The sequence below is a fragment of the Coregonus lavaretus genome, assembly GCF_964263955.1.
Source record: "Coregonus lavaretus genome assembly, chromosome: 32".
Lineage (NCBI taxonomy): Eukaryota > Metazoa > Chordata > Actinopteri > Salmoniformes > Salmonidae > Coregonus > Coregonus lavaretus.
In genome coordinates this window covers 33143481-33161298 of record NC_140019.1, presented here as the reverse complement: position 1 = coordinate 33161298, position 17818 = coordinate 33143481, and the positions used below count along the sequence as shown (strand labels likewise).

General features: G+C 43.7%; 1 protein-coding gene across 1 annotated transcript; it reads right to left on the bottom strand.

Annotated features, from left to right (window-relative positions):
• Positions 1–1737: 1737 nt before the first annotated feature.
• On the bottom strand, positions 1738–8916 carry top6bl (TOP6B like initiator of meiotic double strand breaks; the record flags this gene model as incomplete). The annotated part of the gene is made up of 9 exons (XM_084149733.1): positions 1738–1814; positions 4912–5010; positions 5206–5316; positions 5604–5725; positions 6359–6511; positions 7068–7194; positions 7941–8024; positions 8248–8360; positions 8790–8916. 9 exons carry the CDS (start codon positions 8914–8916, stop codon positions 1755–1757), a joined length of 996 nt encoding a protein of 331 aa, XP_084005859.1. The 3' UTR covers positions 1738–1754.
• Between the last annotated feature and the right edge of the window lie 8902 nt (positions 8917–17818).

Here is a 17818-nt window from a genome sequence, read left to right as displayed (position 1 = left end):
GAGAGGGGTCATGGGTCCTTCTTTCTCCCACCTCATGCTCCAGTGTGTTCAAACAGAGTTTCAATCCTCCCTTGGTGGTGCTGAAAGCCACACCCACTCCAGGACTATCTCACCCCCCTATCTCTGTGGCAGTGTTGCAAACACTGCTCCAACCCTGGGAGAAGTAGAGAATTTGCAACAAATGTTACAAGAGTAAGCCAATATCACTGGCCATTTGGCTAACAAAACATTTGCAAAGCAAGTTTGTTAGCTAGCTAAATGGGACAAGAGTGAGGCCAGAAGAAAATATCACTTACTCTTGTCCAATATTATGTCGTCGTCTCCACAAGCAATGTCGAACATTTCCAGCTCCGATTTGATGCTGTCTGTATTTACTGATGCCATTGTTTTACAAATTAACTATGCTAATTAACGTGTGCAATATCTAATAAGAAACAACTACAAATAAACATATCTAGCTAGCAAGAGAGATCAGCCACCTGCTGCTAAGGTTGTGATAGTTTCTAAGCCTGCTAGCTAGCTATTTTGACAGCATTGATACCACTTCCGACATCATTAATATAATGATTCCCAAATATGCGAACAATCAACTAAAAGACGAATAGCTAACAATTATATGACGTACACCGATAACTTCATCAATAACAACAGCGGCTGGCAAACTACAATTACTTTTCCCGTACACTTCTGTTAAGTTGCGTCAATTCAAATCTGGTATTGGAACAAAAAGAGGTCAATACACGTCTTCTAAAACAGACTAGTATTTTAATTAATGCAAAACACTTCAATGGTAAATATGATGTTCGTATATACGGGTCCACTGAAAAACCACGCAGGGCAGTCAGAGAACTGGTCCATTGTTATAAGTTCTTCTTTAAATACTCTGACAGAGATAGTTCCCGCTCCCTGCTGGCCTATCAGAGTAGAGACTGAGCGTGGTTTAGACTTACTCAGCCTATCGTTGGCGCACAGGCTGGTCCCAGGCCCTTGGCGCTTCACTGTTGCCAGGTTTTTAGTTGTTTTGCAACTTGTCCAGAGAGTCAGCACCCATAGACATCTTTGTAGCAGAACACATGTCCTTGAGCGGTCTAACAAAGAGGCAGTGTTTGTGTCTGTGTGAGACACAAGCCTTATCTCAGCCTACCCCCTAATAGTTCCCCACATTAATCACAGCTTGTTATGTTAAACAGTCTATATCAGTACAGCACAAACCTATTATGTTTAATCATTAATGCTTTCTTATTAAGCTAACAGCACATCTAAAATATAAGATAATAATTTCCCACACTTCTCATCGATTTTATTTTGCCACGAAATTTCGTCGCATATCAAACCAGAGCCACAAAACCAAGAGAAGCTAGGGGTATTTGCCAAGCTGCACTGCCATCTCCTTCTTCTTTTGATAGTGGGGCTTAATGTTTTAATCCATAAAATAAATAAATAAATGGCAAAAACAATGTCTCGGTGTGTCTTCCTGTTTTAATTTAAATTAATATCATATAAACATACATATTTACATTGCACTTCATGTGGTCCTCTGTAGCTCAGCTGGTAGAGCACGCGCTTGTAACGCCAAGGTAGTGGGTTCGATCCCCGGGACCATCCATACACAAAAAATGTATGCACGCATGACTGTAAGTCGCTTTGGATAAAAGCGTCTGCTAAATGGTATATTATTTTTTATTATTATAAATATCACAACAAATACAATAAATTGACTGTTATGACACAAGAGAACGAAAATGTCAGCATGTTCAGATTTCATTCCCACTTGCATAGTTCTTGGAAGGTCTGCTGCCGGTGAGTGTGTCTGCCTAAGGAACACAGTGGTAAACATAGGACTAGTAAATCATATGCTCACATACCATTGCCACGGCTACAAGGGTATTTATAATACTGAACTCAACTCAGCTCCTGCACAATCTGGAACATTTCATAGAAGTAACATAGCCATAGTGTTAGGCTTGGCCACTTATCATGATAAAAACAACATCATATTATAAAATGTTTACAAGGCAACATTTATCAGTGGACTTCCACAGGTACTCTATCATAAGTAAAGATAATATTTTACATTTACATTTTAGCAGACGCTCTTATCCAGAGTGACTTACAGGAGCAATTAGGGTTAAGTGCCTTGCTCAAGGGCACATCGACAGATTTTTTACCTAGTCGGCTCGGGGATTAGAACCAGCGACCTTTCGGTTACTGGCACAACTAAGCTACCTGCCGCCATCACTGAAGTTCAGCTGAGGGTCTGGTGTCATTTAGGGCCCTGTGTTTTGTGCAATCATATGAAATGCCTGGATTTGAACCTTTATTTAAAGCTTTTTCATCAAACTGTCCACCTTCCTTTTTATGTCAGATGGTCCAAGACAATCCTCAGACCATTGCTTTAATTTTTGTTGTAATTCTATTTTTTTTTTATAAGGACTAGTCTGACTTGAGCATGTTTTAATTGCATATTGAGCCATGGATACCTGTATAATCAGCCTGATTAGTAATAACTTGTATACCTGTATAATCAGCCTGATTAGTAATAACTTGTATACCTGTATAATCAACCTGATTAGTAATAACTTGTATACCTGTATAATCAGTTTGATTAGTAGTACTAACTTGTTATTGGTTAGGATGTTGGAGCGTGTGTTATTGCAGTGACAAGGGAAAGTCCAGAAAGTGTGTTTGTCCAGACGTGTTCATGCTTTTCTGTATATTAACATTTCGAAGGGAGTAGGTAAAGGGCCACAGTCGAGTCTCAGTTCCTGATAAGCTAGACTAGTCTCTGTGGAACTAGGGTCAGGAGAGATGTGGAACTCAACATGGAGGTCGAGGTGAGGACAAGAAACCTCCGGGATGTGGGCCAGAGGGGCCCAACCCAACAACACTCCAACTGAAGCCTTATCTCACACACACACACACACATCCCGGGCCCACGAAAGTTTTGGGTTAAGGCCGGGCCAAGACAATACCAGTAAGAGGAACAGACTTAGTTCCTGCCCAGCAACAGAGAATGACTGTTTATCTTAGACATACAAGGAGATGACTCCGCCTAGTTGGAAGGTATAAATACAGTGGTGTGAAAAAGTGTTTGCCCCCTTCCTGATTTCTTATTTGTTTGCATGTTTGTCACACTTAAATGTTTCAGATCAAACTAATTTAAATATTAGTCAAAGATAACACAAGTAAACACAAAATGCAGTTTTGAAATGAAGGTTGTTATTATTAAGGGAAAACAAAATCCAAACCCACATGGCCCTGTGTGAAAGAGTGATTGCCCCCTACAACCTAATAACTGGTTGGGCCACCCTTAGCAGCAACAACTGCTATCAAGCGTTTGCGATAACTTGCAATGAGTCTTTTACAGCGCTGTGGAGGAATTTTGGCCCACTATCCTTTGCAGAATTGTTGTAATTCAGGCACATTGGAGGGTTTTGAGCATTAACTGCCTTTTTAAGGTCATGCCACAGCATCTCAATAGGATTCAGGTCAGGACTTTGACTAGGCCACTCCAAAGACTTCATTTTGTTTTTCTTCAGCCATTCAGAGGTGGACTTGATGGTGTGTTTTGGATCATTGTCCTGCTGCAGAACCCAAGTTCGCTTCAGCTTGAGGTCACGAACAGATGGCCGGACATTCTCCTTCAGGATTTTTTGGTAGACAGCAGAATTCATGGTTCCATTTATCACAGCAAGTCTTCCAGGTCCTGAAGCAGCAAAACAGGCCCAGACCATCACCACATTTTACTGTTGGTATGATGTTATTTTTCTGAAATGCGGTGTTACTATTACGCCAGATGTAATGGGACACACACCTTCCAAAAAGTTCAACTTTTGTCTCGTCAGTCCACAGAGTAGGTCTTGGGGATCATCAAGATGTTTTCTGGCAAAAAATGAGACGAGCCTTAATGTTATTTTTGCTCAGCAGTGGTTTTCGTCTTGGAACTCTGCCACGCAGGCCATTTTTGCCCAGTCTCTTTCTTATGGTGGAGTCATGAACACTGACCTTAACTGAGGCAAGTGAGGCCTGCAGCTCTTTGGATGTTGTTGTGGGGTCTTTTGTGACCTCTTGGATGAGTCGTCGCTGCACTCTTGGGGTAAGTTTGGTCGGCCGGCCACTCCTGGGAAGGTTCACCACTGTTCCATGTTTTCGCCATTTGTGGATAATGGCTCTCACTGTGGTTCGCTGGAGTCCCAAAGCTTTAGAAATGGCTTTATAACCTTTTCCAGACTGATGGATCTAAATTACTTTCTTTCTCATTTGTTCCTGAATTTCTTTGGATCTCGGCATGATGTCTAGCTTTTGAGGATCTTTTGTCTACTTCACTTTGTCAGGCAGGTCCTATTTAAGTGATTCCTTGTTTGAGAACAGGTGTGGCAGTAATCAGGCCTGGGTGTGGCTAGAGGAATTGAACTCAGGTGTGATAAACCACAGTTGAGTTGTGTTATAACAGGGGGGGCAAACACTTTTTCACACAGGGCCATGTAGGTTTGGATTTTGTTTTCCCTTAATAATAACAACCTTCATTTCAAAACTGCATTTTGTGTTTACTTGTGTTATCTTTGACTAATATTTACATTTGTTTGATGATCTGAAACATTTAAGTGTGAAAAACATGCAAACAAATAACAAATCAGGAAGGGGGCAAACACTTTTTCACACCACTGTATGTGATTGTGTGACTTGTATGTTGTGTTATGTAGCGGCAGCATCCTGCAGGGTGTAATACATCTAGTTTGAGCTTACCCTTGGAGTCCGTCTAAATTTGTACCAGAACTTAAGAATCTAACAAAATACAGGATAAAATCTTGCTATGTCACATGTTTGCGCAAAACACAGGGCCCTAGCAGAATACACTGAACTCCACTTGTGTCACACTCAACTCAACACCCAGGTTGATATCCCACTGACCTGTCCCCAGTAACACCTGCGACTAGGCACTACACAGCCAGCTGTGACTCTCTGTAGAGACTCATGGAGAGAGGCTGACAGCTCATAGGTGTCCTGCACCTAAAACACACACACACACAAACACACCACATGCATGTACGCACACACAATTCGTACACACAAATGCACACACACACACCCGCACACACACACGCAGTCACCAGTCACATACTGTTAAGAAAAGTAGTGAAATCAATCTAAATGTATTGTTCAGGCTCTGCCACAGTACAGTAATTGCAGGAGTTATGTAGCTACCATCATGCGGTCCAGACAGGCAGCTCTGAACTCCATGTTGGTGCTGCTGCTCACCACACAGCATATAGATCTCAGCATCACCCCCAGGGCAGAGCACATCTTCTCCTGAGCCTGACAGGCAGGCAGACAGATCGACAGGCAGGCAGACAGATCGACAGGCAGACCGACACAGACAGAGCGACAGGCAAGCAGACAGATTGACAGGCAGGCAGACAGATCGACAGACAGTCATCCAAACGTACATAGTTGTGGGAAATATAATATAGATTAGAAGAGGATCTCTGATAGTGAATTTTTGTTTGTATATAGAGCCAGAGTGCTTGCCTTTTGTGTCTGTGTGAGTGTGTGTGTGTGTGTGTGTGTAAGTGAGTGAGTGTGTATAGACTCCGAGTGCTTGCCTTGTCTCTCTGCTGCTGGTCTTTCAGTGTGCTCTGCAGCAGTGTGTTCAGGGCTGCTGTCACCGCCTCCCTGTTGTACCTCAACACATCCTCCAGGTGGAGCTCTAACAGCTCCTCACTGGCTGCAGGGAGACATGAAACCTTGAGATGAGACCATGAGCTAAACAACTTCTTTGCTGAGTTTGGATACCATGTCATTGGATGTTTTCGATGTGACCTTTGATTGAACTACCAAATGGCAAATGTCAGAATCCATGATATGAAGAAGAAGAAAAAACATATGGTCAATGCGGTCGCTCAAAGGGTGTGGTAACTTCATAATTGTGGTCTTTGAGTAACCAAAAATATACATTTACATCATTTAGCAGACGCTCTTATCCAGAGCGACTTACAGTTAGTGAGTGCATACATTTTCATACTGGCCCCCCGTGGGAATCGAACCAACAACCCTGGCGTTGCAAACGCCATGCTCTACCAACTGAGCTACACGGGACTACAGCCTCCTCTTCTAATTCCAGTGGGTGTTACTCATGAAGTCTCAATTAATCACAATTTGATAAACAGGAGGTTGACTGTGGTCTGCTTCCTATCTCCTGAGCACAGTGAGCTGTAACTGCATGTTAAATATTTTTGTGTTGAAACTTTGAGTCAAGCCTGTGGTAAGACACAGACTCATTTGATTGTTGAGTGAACCACATCTTCTTCAGTCAGGGTAACTAAAGCAGAGGTTTTGTTTGTTGAGTTTATTTCCTCACCCATGAAGTCAGAGAGCTGGGAGTGGAAGGGGTCACTGTGCTGGAGGAACAGGAACAGAGAGAGGGTCTGATCCACAGCGGGGATCCATTCTGGCTCAGTTTCCTGACACTGTGCTCTGTCTATACTGTACACAGTGTCACTGCAGAGGGGATCTGTTGAGAGGTGGTAGCAAGGTAATGTTAATGGTAAGATAGTGTTGAAAGAATGACTTTGTTTGAAATTAGCAGATGGATGCGTCATCACACACTAAATTAGTTTGTCAGCAAGGCTCTGGTATGAACATAATAATTAGCTTGTCAGCAAGGCTCTGGTCTGAACATTATAATGCATAACAAGCCGTGTTCAGTGGATGGCATTTCAGAATGTAAACATTTCTAAATATTTAGGTCATATTTAGGTCTGATGATAATAATAGGCTACATGCAACAAACGCCTCTTTGCATAATCATGCCTAGTCAATGCTAAATTATGGAAATGTTTTTAATGCCCCATCTACAGTCATTGGTGAATGCAAACAATTGTCCAAATTCTGACTCAATCCCTCACTGCAAGGAGTGGTGTTTACCTGTGCATCAGGATACGTTTTATGTTGTATCTATGTTATAACATTATACTTAGATTGTATTTATTTATAATAAAACACTTTATCATCACTAGATAAACAAATCAAACGTGATATATGATTGAATATTTTGCTCATCCCAGTACCTGAGGTGGTGGAGTGTGTTGGGGTACAGGTCAGCCCCTCCAGGGCCAGACAGGCAGGCAGCTGCTGTAGGAAGGCTGAGGGCCCCAGCAGGGGAAGGTTACTGGGGCTGTACAGCAGCACGTACGACTGCGGTTAAAGACTGATGGTTCAGTAGGAAATAAGGGTCTACTGTCACTACTCAGACATCTTTCAAATGGCCTTATCTAAACAACTAGCCCCCAAGGCAAGGGGATATCAACACATAACACACAAGACATAACACAGGAATGAGAGTGAAGGGGTGTGTGTGTGTGACGTGATAGATCAAGGATATCTGCATGCGTGTGACTCTGGTTGCCAGGTTGGGGTATTGCAACACACATGGGGTGAGAACTGTGACTAGTAGGAGGTTCAACTCCCCATACAGGCCTCTCTCCATGGCCTCAGGCGGGATAAGTAGAGGCAACCCACCTCCTAATACAGGATGGCCTCGCTGGCACCACGGGCCTGCTCCCACTGACATGGGAGGCCTGCAGGACCAACACACACACACACACATACGCCACAGACACATAATTACAATATGATGTACTGTGAATGACAGAGGTCAACTGTCTCTCCAACCTATACGATGACAAGAGGCATCGGAGTAATGCTGACTGCATGATAGAAGAAGTAACGTCCATGATCACAGTCTGGTCCTTCAGGGCAAGTCTCTCTGCCTTTCCACTAAGAAAAAACAGAGTAAAACACATGAATAACATAATATTATTCCACAATACTCACACACATTAAACATATTCAGTGGCAGTAATAATAATAGAAGGAGAATATTACCTAAAGATTCGCTGGTATGTTTCTCCTTCCAATTCCAATTTGAGGTGAATTTTCACCCCTGCGTTGGTCAGGCTCAGTTTGTGCAAGAAGCCCTCTGTGTGTGACCGCACCTTACACCTGTCCAGGTTCACCTCACTGTTCTGGAGAATAAAAGACACAGAGTCACATACACCACTCAGTGTCACACCTTTCCATTGAGAGAGGTGTTATTTCAGTTTGCCCACTGTGCTCTGTGTGGTGGCTGAAATTAAAATTGTGCAGTACACTATTTTGTGGAGATAATCTCTTGTCTATTGTCAACTGACTTACTGACCAATGGGGTGTACATGTGGCTGAGCCTGGTGGGTACTGTAGTTCACCCACCTGGAGGGAGAGAAGGAAGTGGAGAGGGCCGTAGATTTCGGTGAAAGCACACAGTTCCTCTGGGTCAGGGGCAGGGCAGGGGGAGGCAGAGGGGTCCAGTCTCTGCCAGAACTCTGAAAAAAATCCATTAGAGAGGAAGATAAACACAGGAACTCAGTTGGCAAACAGGCAGAAAGCCAAGACACATTAAAGGGCATGACTTGGCACATATACTAAAGAGCCTATGCACAAAGCTGCTGGCACAGTTGTGAGTTGATTGTGTGTGTGTGTGTGTGTGTGTGTGAGACCCCAAATCACCCAAAACAGGACCAATTTATCTCAACCTTCTGTGTAATATAAGTACTACCATGTGTCTAAACTATTCATACACTCTGTAGTTCAGAACCCACCTTGTTGGACTTCTTCCACTGGGACTCCTGAGCACCAGGGTCCTGCAGCTGCAACTGTACAAAGAAGACATTAGCTAGACCCACTGCTAGTCTAACCTTATGTTTTTTAAAATGATTTATAAACGCTTCTAGGTAATTCAGACCTGTCCATACCTGTGCAGTTGACCACCTGGCCGCTGGGTGGCTGGCCGGGCGTGGCCCACAACAGGACAAGTAGTCCCCCTCCATTTACGACTAAGGACCTTTTTAGCCGTTCCCTCCCCCGACGGGCCAGCAACATCAGTGACCGTAAAACCTAACACAAAACAAACGATTATTTGGGATAACTAAACTCAAAGACAAAGACACATTGTGGCAGCTGTAAAAAAAATAATAATCCCCTGTACTAACTTAGAGGTTGGTTGTGTGGTGCTAGCTAGCCAGCCGCAAGAAAGTAAAAACGGACTAGCTAGCTAACTAGACCAGAGATAACGGCTAATTTTGGTTTATCTTTATATTTCAACAAATTCACCTGTTGTATATTTTTCATCATCTTCATCGAGAGTTCCCTTCCCTAGCAGAGATGACACAGGTGTCGTCTAATGTGTGAAAGAGGTGCCGAGTTTCGTCAATGACTGTCAGAGAGGTAATGAGTTCAAAACATTTGCACCGCGCCTTTGATCCCTTCGGATTGAAATCTCGCGCCACAAATGGATGCGCGTTGGCTTGCTGCAGGTGCAAGGCAAATACGCACATCTTGCGTTCCCCCATGCCCTTATCTCATCCTTCAATATTTTCAAAATGACAAATCCCGAGTTTATTTAAAACAAGAACAGTTTAATTCAGTATATGACAAATTGTGTTCAGTGGTGGTTTCATCCATTAAAAAAAATCAGCCCTATCATTTGTGTGGGTCATCAAGGGGTCAAGGGACAATAACATGCTTTAAATGGGTCTATGAAAGGCCCTGAGCTTACTCCTTGACGACCATGGACACCTACATGACTCACTGCCAGACATTTGGGTAAAACTTGATTTACTACAGACCTGTGATTTGCTTTCATTATAGGCCATCTCTTGCAACTCTGGTCTGTCCATATGTAATGTGTAGTCTAATTACTGCTCTCCTCTCTTTTCCATCCTTAACTGCTTCTCTCCTTTTCTTCCTGCAGAATACCTCTGTGAGTGGCACCACTGCTCAGCTCTGCCTCGCGCCCTAGGAGTGACCACACACGACGAATGAAGGCCTACAAATTAATTCAGCGGACGCTGGTGAGGGGGATGCTGATCTTAGCATTAATTGTGTGTATTTGTATTTATTATGGATCCCCATTAGTTCCTGCCAAGGCAGCAGCTACTCTTCCTGGGGTTTATTATGGATCCCCATTAGTTCCTGCCAAGACAGCAGCTACTCTTCTTGGGGTTTATTATGGATCCCCATTAGTTCCTGCCAAGGCAGCAGCTACTCTTCCTGGGGTTTATTATGGATCCCCATCAGTTCTGCCAAGGCAGCAGCTACTCTTCCTGGGGTTTATTATGGATCCCCATTAGTTCTGCCAAGGCAGCAGCTACTCTTCCTGGGGATTATTATGGATCCCCATTAGTTCCTGCCAAGGCAGCAGCTACTCTTCCTGGGGTTTATTATGGATCCCCATCAGTTCTGCCAAGGCAGCAGCTACTCTTCCTGGGGTTTATTATGGATCCCCATTAGTTCTGCCAAGGCAGCAGCTACTCTTCCTGGGGTTTATTATGGATCCCCATTAGTTCCTGCCAAGGCAGCAGCTACTCTTCCTGGGGTTTATTATGGATCCCCATTAGTTCCTGCCAAGGCAGCAGCTACTCTTCCTGGGGTTTATTATGGATCCCCATTAGTTCTGCCAAGGCAGCAGCTACTCTTCCTGGGGTTTATTATGGATCCCCATATGTTTCTGCCAAGGCAGCAGCTACACTTCCTGGGGTCCAGCAAAATTAAAGCAGTTATACAATTTAAAAAACATTACAATAAATTCACTACAGATTTCACAACACCATTAAGTGTGTGCCCTCAGGCCACTACTCTACTACCACGTACTGTATCTACAACACAAAATCAATGTGTACGTGTGTGTATAGTGCGTATGTTATCAGGTGTGTGTATGTGTGTGTCTGTGCCTGTGTGTCTCTACACAGTCCCCGCTGTTCCATAAGGTGTATTTTAATCTGTTTTTTAAATCTGATTTTACTGCTTGCATGAGTTACTTGATGTGGAATAGAGTTCCATTTAGTCATGGCTCTATGTAGTACTGTGCGCCTCCCATAGTCTGTTCTGGATTTGGGGACTGTGAAGAGACCTCTGGTGGCATGTGTTGTGGGGTATGCATGGGTTTCCGAGCTGTGAGCTAGTAGTTTAAACAGACAGCTCGGTGCATTCAACATGTCAATACCTCTCACAAATACAAGTAGTGATGAAGTCAATCTCTCCTCTACTTTGAGCCAGGAGAGATTGACATGCATATTATTAATGTTAGCGCTCTGTGCACATTTAAGGGCCAGCCGTGCTGCACTGTTCTGGGCCAATTGCAATTTTCCTAAGTCCCTCTTTGTGGCACCACACAACTGGACAGTAGTCCAGGTGTGACAAAACTAGGGCCTGTAGGACTTGCCTTGTTCATAGCATTGTTAAGAATTCAGAGCAGCGCTTTATTATGGACAGACCTCTCCTCATCTTAGCCACTATTGCATCAATGTGTTTTGACCATGACAGTTTACAATCCAGGGTTACTCCAAGCAGTTTAGTCTCCTCAACTTGCTCAATTTCCACATTATTCATTACAATATTTAGTTGAGGTTTAGGGTTTAGTGAATGATTTGTCCCAAATACAATGCTTTTAGTTTTTGAAATATTTAGGACTAACTTATTTCTTGCTACCCATTCTGAAACTGACTGCAGCTCTATGTTAAGTGTTGCAGTGATTTCACTTGCTGTGGTAGCTGACGTGTATAGTGTTGAGTAATCAGCATACAGTATCTCACAAAAGTGAGTACACCCCTCAAATTTTTGTAAATATTTGAGTATATCTTTTCATGTGACAACACTGAAGAAATGACACTTTGCTACAATGTAAAGTAGTGAGTGTACAGCTTGTATAACAGTGTACATTTGCTGTCCCCTCAAAATAACACAACCCACAGCCATTCATGTCTAAACCGCTGGCAACAAAAGTGAGTACACTCCTAAGTGAAAATGTCCAAATTGGGCCCAAAGTGTCAATATTTTGTGTGGCCACCATCATCTTCCAGCACTGCCTTAACCCTCTTGGGCATGGAGTTCACCAGAGCTTCACAGGTTGCCACTGGAGTCCTCTTCCACTCCTCCATGACAACATCACGGAGCTGGTGGATGTTAGAGACCTTGCACTCCTCCACCTTCCGTTTGAGGATGCCCCACAGATGCTCAATAGGGTTTAGGTCTGGAGACATGCTTGGCCAGTCCATCACCTTTACCCTCAGCTTCTTTAGCAAGGCAGTGGTCGTCTAGGTGTGTTTGGGGTCGTTATCATGTTGGAACACTGCCCTGCAGCCCAGTCTCCGAAGGGCGGGGATCATGCTCTGCTTCAGTATGTCACAGTACATGTTGGCATTCATGGTTCCCTCAATGAACTGTAGCTCCCCAGTGCCGGCAGCACTCATGCAGCCCCAGACCATGACACTCCCACCACCATGCTTGACTGTAGGCAAGACACACTTGTCTTTGTACTCCTTACCTGGTTGCCGCCACACGCTTGACACCATCTGAACCAAATAAGTTTATCTTGGTCTCATCAGACCACAGGACATGGTTCCAGTAGTCCATGTCCTTAGTCTGCATGTCTTCAGCAAACTTTTTGCGGGCTTTCTTGTGCATCATCTTTAGAAGAGGCTTCCTTCTGGGACGACAGCCATGCAGACCAATTTGATGCAGTGTGCGGCGTATGGTCTGAGCACTGACAGGCTGAACCCCCGCCCCTTCAACCTCTGCAGCAATGCTGGCAGCACTCATACGTCTATTTCCCAAAGACAACCTCTGGATATGACGCTGAGCACGTGCACTCAACTTCTTTGGTCGACCATGGCGAGGCCTGTGTTGAGAGGAACCTGTCCTGTTAAACCGCTGTATGGTCTTGGCCACCGTGCTGCAGCTCAGTTTCAGGGTCTTGGCAATCTTCTTATAGCCCAGGCCATCTTTATGTAGAGCAACAATTCTTTTTTTTCAGATCCTCAGAGAGTTCTTTGCCATTAGGTGCCATGTTGAACTTCCAGTGACCAGTATGAGGGAGTGTGAGAGCGATGACACCAAATTTAACACACCTGCTCCCCATTCACACCTGAGACCTTGTAACACTAACGAGTCACATGACACCAGGGAGGGAAAATGGCAAATTGGGCCCAATTTGGACATTTTCACTTAGGGGTGTACTCACTTTTGTTGCCAGCGGTTTAGACATGAATGGCTGTGTGTTGAGTTATTTTGAGGGGACAGCAAATTTACACTGTTATACAAGCTGTACACTCACTACTTTACATTGTAGCAAAGTGTCATTTCTTCAGTGTTGTCACATGAAAAGATATACTCAAATATTTACAAAGATGTGAGGGGTGTACTCACTTTTGTGAGATACTGTACATAGACACACAGGCTTTACTCAGAGCCAGTGGCATGTCATTAGTAAAGATTGAAAAAAGTAAGGGGCCTAGATATTTACCCTGGGGAATGCCTGACTACCTGGATTATGTTAGAGAGGCTTCCATTAAAGAACACCCTCTGTGTTCTGTTAGACAGGTAACTCTCGATCCACAATATACAGTGGGGGAAAAAAGTATTTAGTCAGCCACCAATTGTGCAAGTTCTCCCACTTAAAAAGATGAGAGAGGCCTGTAATTTTCATCATAGGTACACGTCAACTATGACAGACAAATTGAGAAAAAAATTCCAGAAAATCACATTGTAGGATTTTTAATGAATTTATTTGCAAATTATGGTGGAAAATAAGTATTTGGTCACCTACAAACAAGCAAGATTTCTGGCTCTCACAGACCTGTAACTTCTTCTTTAAGAGGCTCCTCTGTCCTCCACTCGTTACCTGTATTAATGGCACCTGTTTGAACTTGTTATCAGTATAAAAGACACCTGTCCACAACCTCAAACAGTCACACTCCAAACTCCACTATGGCCAAGACCAAAGAGCTGTCAAAGGACACCAGAAACAAAATTGTAGACCTGCACCAGGCTGGGAAGACTGAATCTGCAATAGGTAAGCAGCTTGGTTTGAAGAAATCAACTGTGGGAGCAATTATTAGGAAATGGAAGACATACAAGACCACTGATAATCTCCCTCGATCTGGGGCTCCACGCAAGATCTCACCCCGTGGGGTCAAAATGATCACAAGAATGGTGAGCAAAAATCCCAGAACCACACGGGGGGACCTAGTGAATGACCTGCAGAGAGCTGGGACCAAAGTAACAAAGCCTACCATCAGTAACACACTACGCCGCTCAAATCCTGCAGTGCCAGACGTGTCCCCCTGCTTAAGCCAGTACATGTCCAGGCCCGTCTGAAGTTTGCTAGAGTGCATTTGGATGATCCAGAAGAGGATTGGGAGAATGTCATATGGTCAGATGAAACCAAAATAGAACTTTTTGGTAAAAACTCAACTCGTCGTGTTTGGAGTACAAAGAATGCTGAGTTGCATCCAAAGAACACCATACCTACTGTGAAGCATGGGGGTGAAACATCATGCTTTGGGGCTGTTTTTCTGCAAAGGGACCAGGACGACTGATCCGTGTAAAGGAAAGAATGAATGGGGCCATGTATCGTGAGATTTTGAGTGAAAATCTCCTTCCATCAGCAAGGGCATTGAAGATGAAACGTGGCTGGGTCTTTCAGCATGACAATGATCCCAAACACACCGCCCGGGCAACGAAGGAGTGGCTTCGTAAGAAGCATTTCAAGGTCCTGGAGTGGCCTAGCCAGTCTCCAGATCTCAACCCCATAGAAAATCTTTGGAGGGAGTTGAAAGTCTGTGTTGCCCAGCGACAGCCCCAAAACATCACTGCTCTAGAGGAGATCTGCATGAAGGAATGGGCCAAAATACCAGCAACAGTGTGTGAAAACCTTGTGAAGACTTACAGAAAACGTTTGACCTGTGTCATTGCCAACAAAGGGTATATAACAAAGTATTGAGAAACTTTTGTTATTGACCAAATACTTATTTTCCACCATAATTTGCAAATAAATTCATTAAAAATCCTACAATGTGATTTTTTGGAATTTGTTTTCTCATTTTGTCTGTTATAGTTGACGTGTACCTATGATGAAAATTACAGGCCTCTCTCATCTTTTTAAGTGGGAGAACTTGCACAATTGGTGGCCCACTGTATATTGGTTCCTAACTTCCCTGAAAAGTTGCATATCGCGGGGGCTATTTGATGCTAATGCAGTACGCCACAGGATGTTTTTGTGCTGGTCAAGGGCAGTCAAGTCTGAGGAGAACCAGGGGCTATATCTGTTCTTAGTTCTGTATTTTTTGAATGGGGCATGTTTATTTAAGATTGAGAGGAAATTACTTTTAAAGAACAACCAGGCATCCTCTACTGACGGAATGAGATCTATATCCATCCAGGATACCTGGGCCAGGTCAATTAGGAAGGCCTGCTCGCTAAAGTGTTTTAGGGAGCGTTTGACAGTGATGAGGGATGGTCGTTTGACCGCGGACCCGTTACGGACGCAGGCAATAAGGCAGTGATCGCTGAGATCCTGGTTGAAGACAGCGGAGGTGTATTTAGAGGGTAAGTTAGTCAAGATGATATCTATGAGGGTACCCATGTTTACGGATTTAGGGTTGTACCTGGTAGGTTCGTGGATAATTTGTGTGAGATTGAGGGCATCTAGTTTGGATTGTAGGATGGCCGGGGTGTTAAGCATATCCCAATTTAGGTCACCAAGCAGTATGAACTCTGAGGATAAATGGGGGGCAATCAATTCACATATGGTGTCCAGGGCACAGCTGGGGGCTGAGGGGGGTCTGTAGCAAGCGGCAACAGTGAGAGACTTATTTCTGGAAAGGTGGATTTTTAGAAGTAGAAGCTCAAACTGTTTGGGCATAGACCTGGATAGTATGATAGAGCTCTGCAGGCTATCTCTACAGTAGATTGCAACTACACCCCCTTTGGCAGTTCTATCGAGACGGAAAATGTTATAGTTGGGGATGGAAATTTCAGAATTTTTGGTGGCCTTCCTAAGCCAGGATTCAGACACTGCTAGAACATCAGAGTCCCTGCCCAACTTCTGAAAACATCTGAAACCCTACCTCTTCAAAAAGTATCTTAAATAATCCCACAGCATCCCTCCCTCCTGCTAAATGACTAAAATGTAAATGTGTGTGTGTGTGTGTGAGTTAGAGTGAATGAATAATGCATTGAGGTCAGTGATTCTTTTTACCAGTGAGCACTTCACTTTTTTTTTTTTTTTGACTGTAGGCCAATCGTATCTCTCCCATATATCTCCCCTTCAACCCATACAGTATCACCATGGGGTGGGCTGCCAGAAGGGTAACGGTGGCCATCCCACCTATGTCTACCCAACAGAGCTGAAGCAGTTAATGCGCACTGTGTTCCCAGAGGACGTCTGTGACTACCCTGACCCCTGCCACGTACAGGTCAGACACAGAGGTTAAAGGTCAAATATGTATTTGAAGCAAAAGCCTTTGCTATGGGTTCTGCTCTTGACTTGGGTTGATATTCACACTAGGTTTATAATGGGTTATATCAGTATTGATTTACTTTACTATTTAAATGTTATTCTACATTATATAATTATGCTGCTGGCTTTCTAAAAGTGCTCTGTTGTGTTCTGAGTATAAACACTCTTCTTCATGGCCTATGTGTGCAGGTGACTATGGAGGACCTTCAGGGAATTGAGTCCTCTTGACTGAAAAGGGCACTTACATAGCGACAGCGTCAGCAATGGGTAAATAAGTAAAAGGCCTTGGTTTGTTTATTAAAGACCTTTAAAGTTGTTACCACAAGCACTGTTATTAAAGCATTTTATCCCCCATTATTATTTATCCTCCTCATATTAAGACATCCTGTTATTATTTATCCTCCTCATATTCAGACATCCTGTTATTATTTATCCTCCTCATATTAAGACATCCTGTTATTATTTATCCTCCTCATATTCAGACATCCTGTTATTATTTATCCTCCTCATATTAAGACATCCTGTTATTATTTATCCTCCTCATATTAAGACATCCTGTTATTATTTATCCTCCTCATATTAAGACATCCTGTTATTACAGTGAGGGAAAAAAGTATTTGATCCCCTGCTGATTTTGTACGTTTGCCCACTGACAAAGACATGATCAGTCTATAATTTTAATGGTAGGTTTATTTGAACAGTAAGAGACAGAATAACAACAACAAAATCCAGAAAAACGCATGTCAACAATGTTATAAATTGATTTGCATTTTAATGAGGGAAATAAGTATTTGACCCCTCTGCAAAACATGACTTAGTACTTGGTGGCAAAACCCTTGTTGGCAATCACAGAGGTCAGACGTTTCTTGTAGTTGGCCACCAGGTTTGTACACATCTCAGGAGGGATTTTGTCCCACTCCTCTTTGCAGATCTTCTCCAAGTCATTAAGGTTTTGAGGCTGACGTATGGGATTAAGGTCTGGAGACTGGCTAGGCCACTCCAGTACCTTAATGTGCTTCTTCTTGAGCCACTCCTTTGTTGCCTTGGCTGTGTGTTTTGGGTCATTGTCATGCTGGAATACCCATCCACGACCCATTGTCAATGCCCTGGCTGAGGGAAGGAGGTTCTCAACCAAGATTTGACGGTACATGGCCCCGTCCATCGTCCCTTTGATGCGGTGAAGTTGTCCTGTCCCCTTAGCAGAAACCCCACCCCCAAAGCATAATGTTTCCACCTCCATGTTTGACGGTGGGGATGGTGTTCTTGGGGTCATAGGCAGCATTCCTCCTCCTCCAAACACGGTGAGTTGAGTTGATGCCAAAGAGCTCGATTTTGGTCTCATCTGATCACCACACTTTCACCCAGTTCTCCTCTGAATCATTCAGATGTTCATTGGCAAACTTCAGACGGGCCTGTATATGTGCTTTCTTGAGCAGGGGGACCTTGCGGGCGCTGCAGGATTTCAGTCCTTCACGGCGTAGTGTG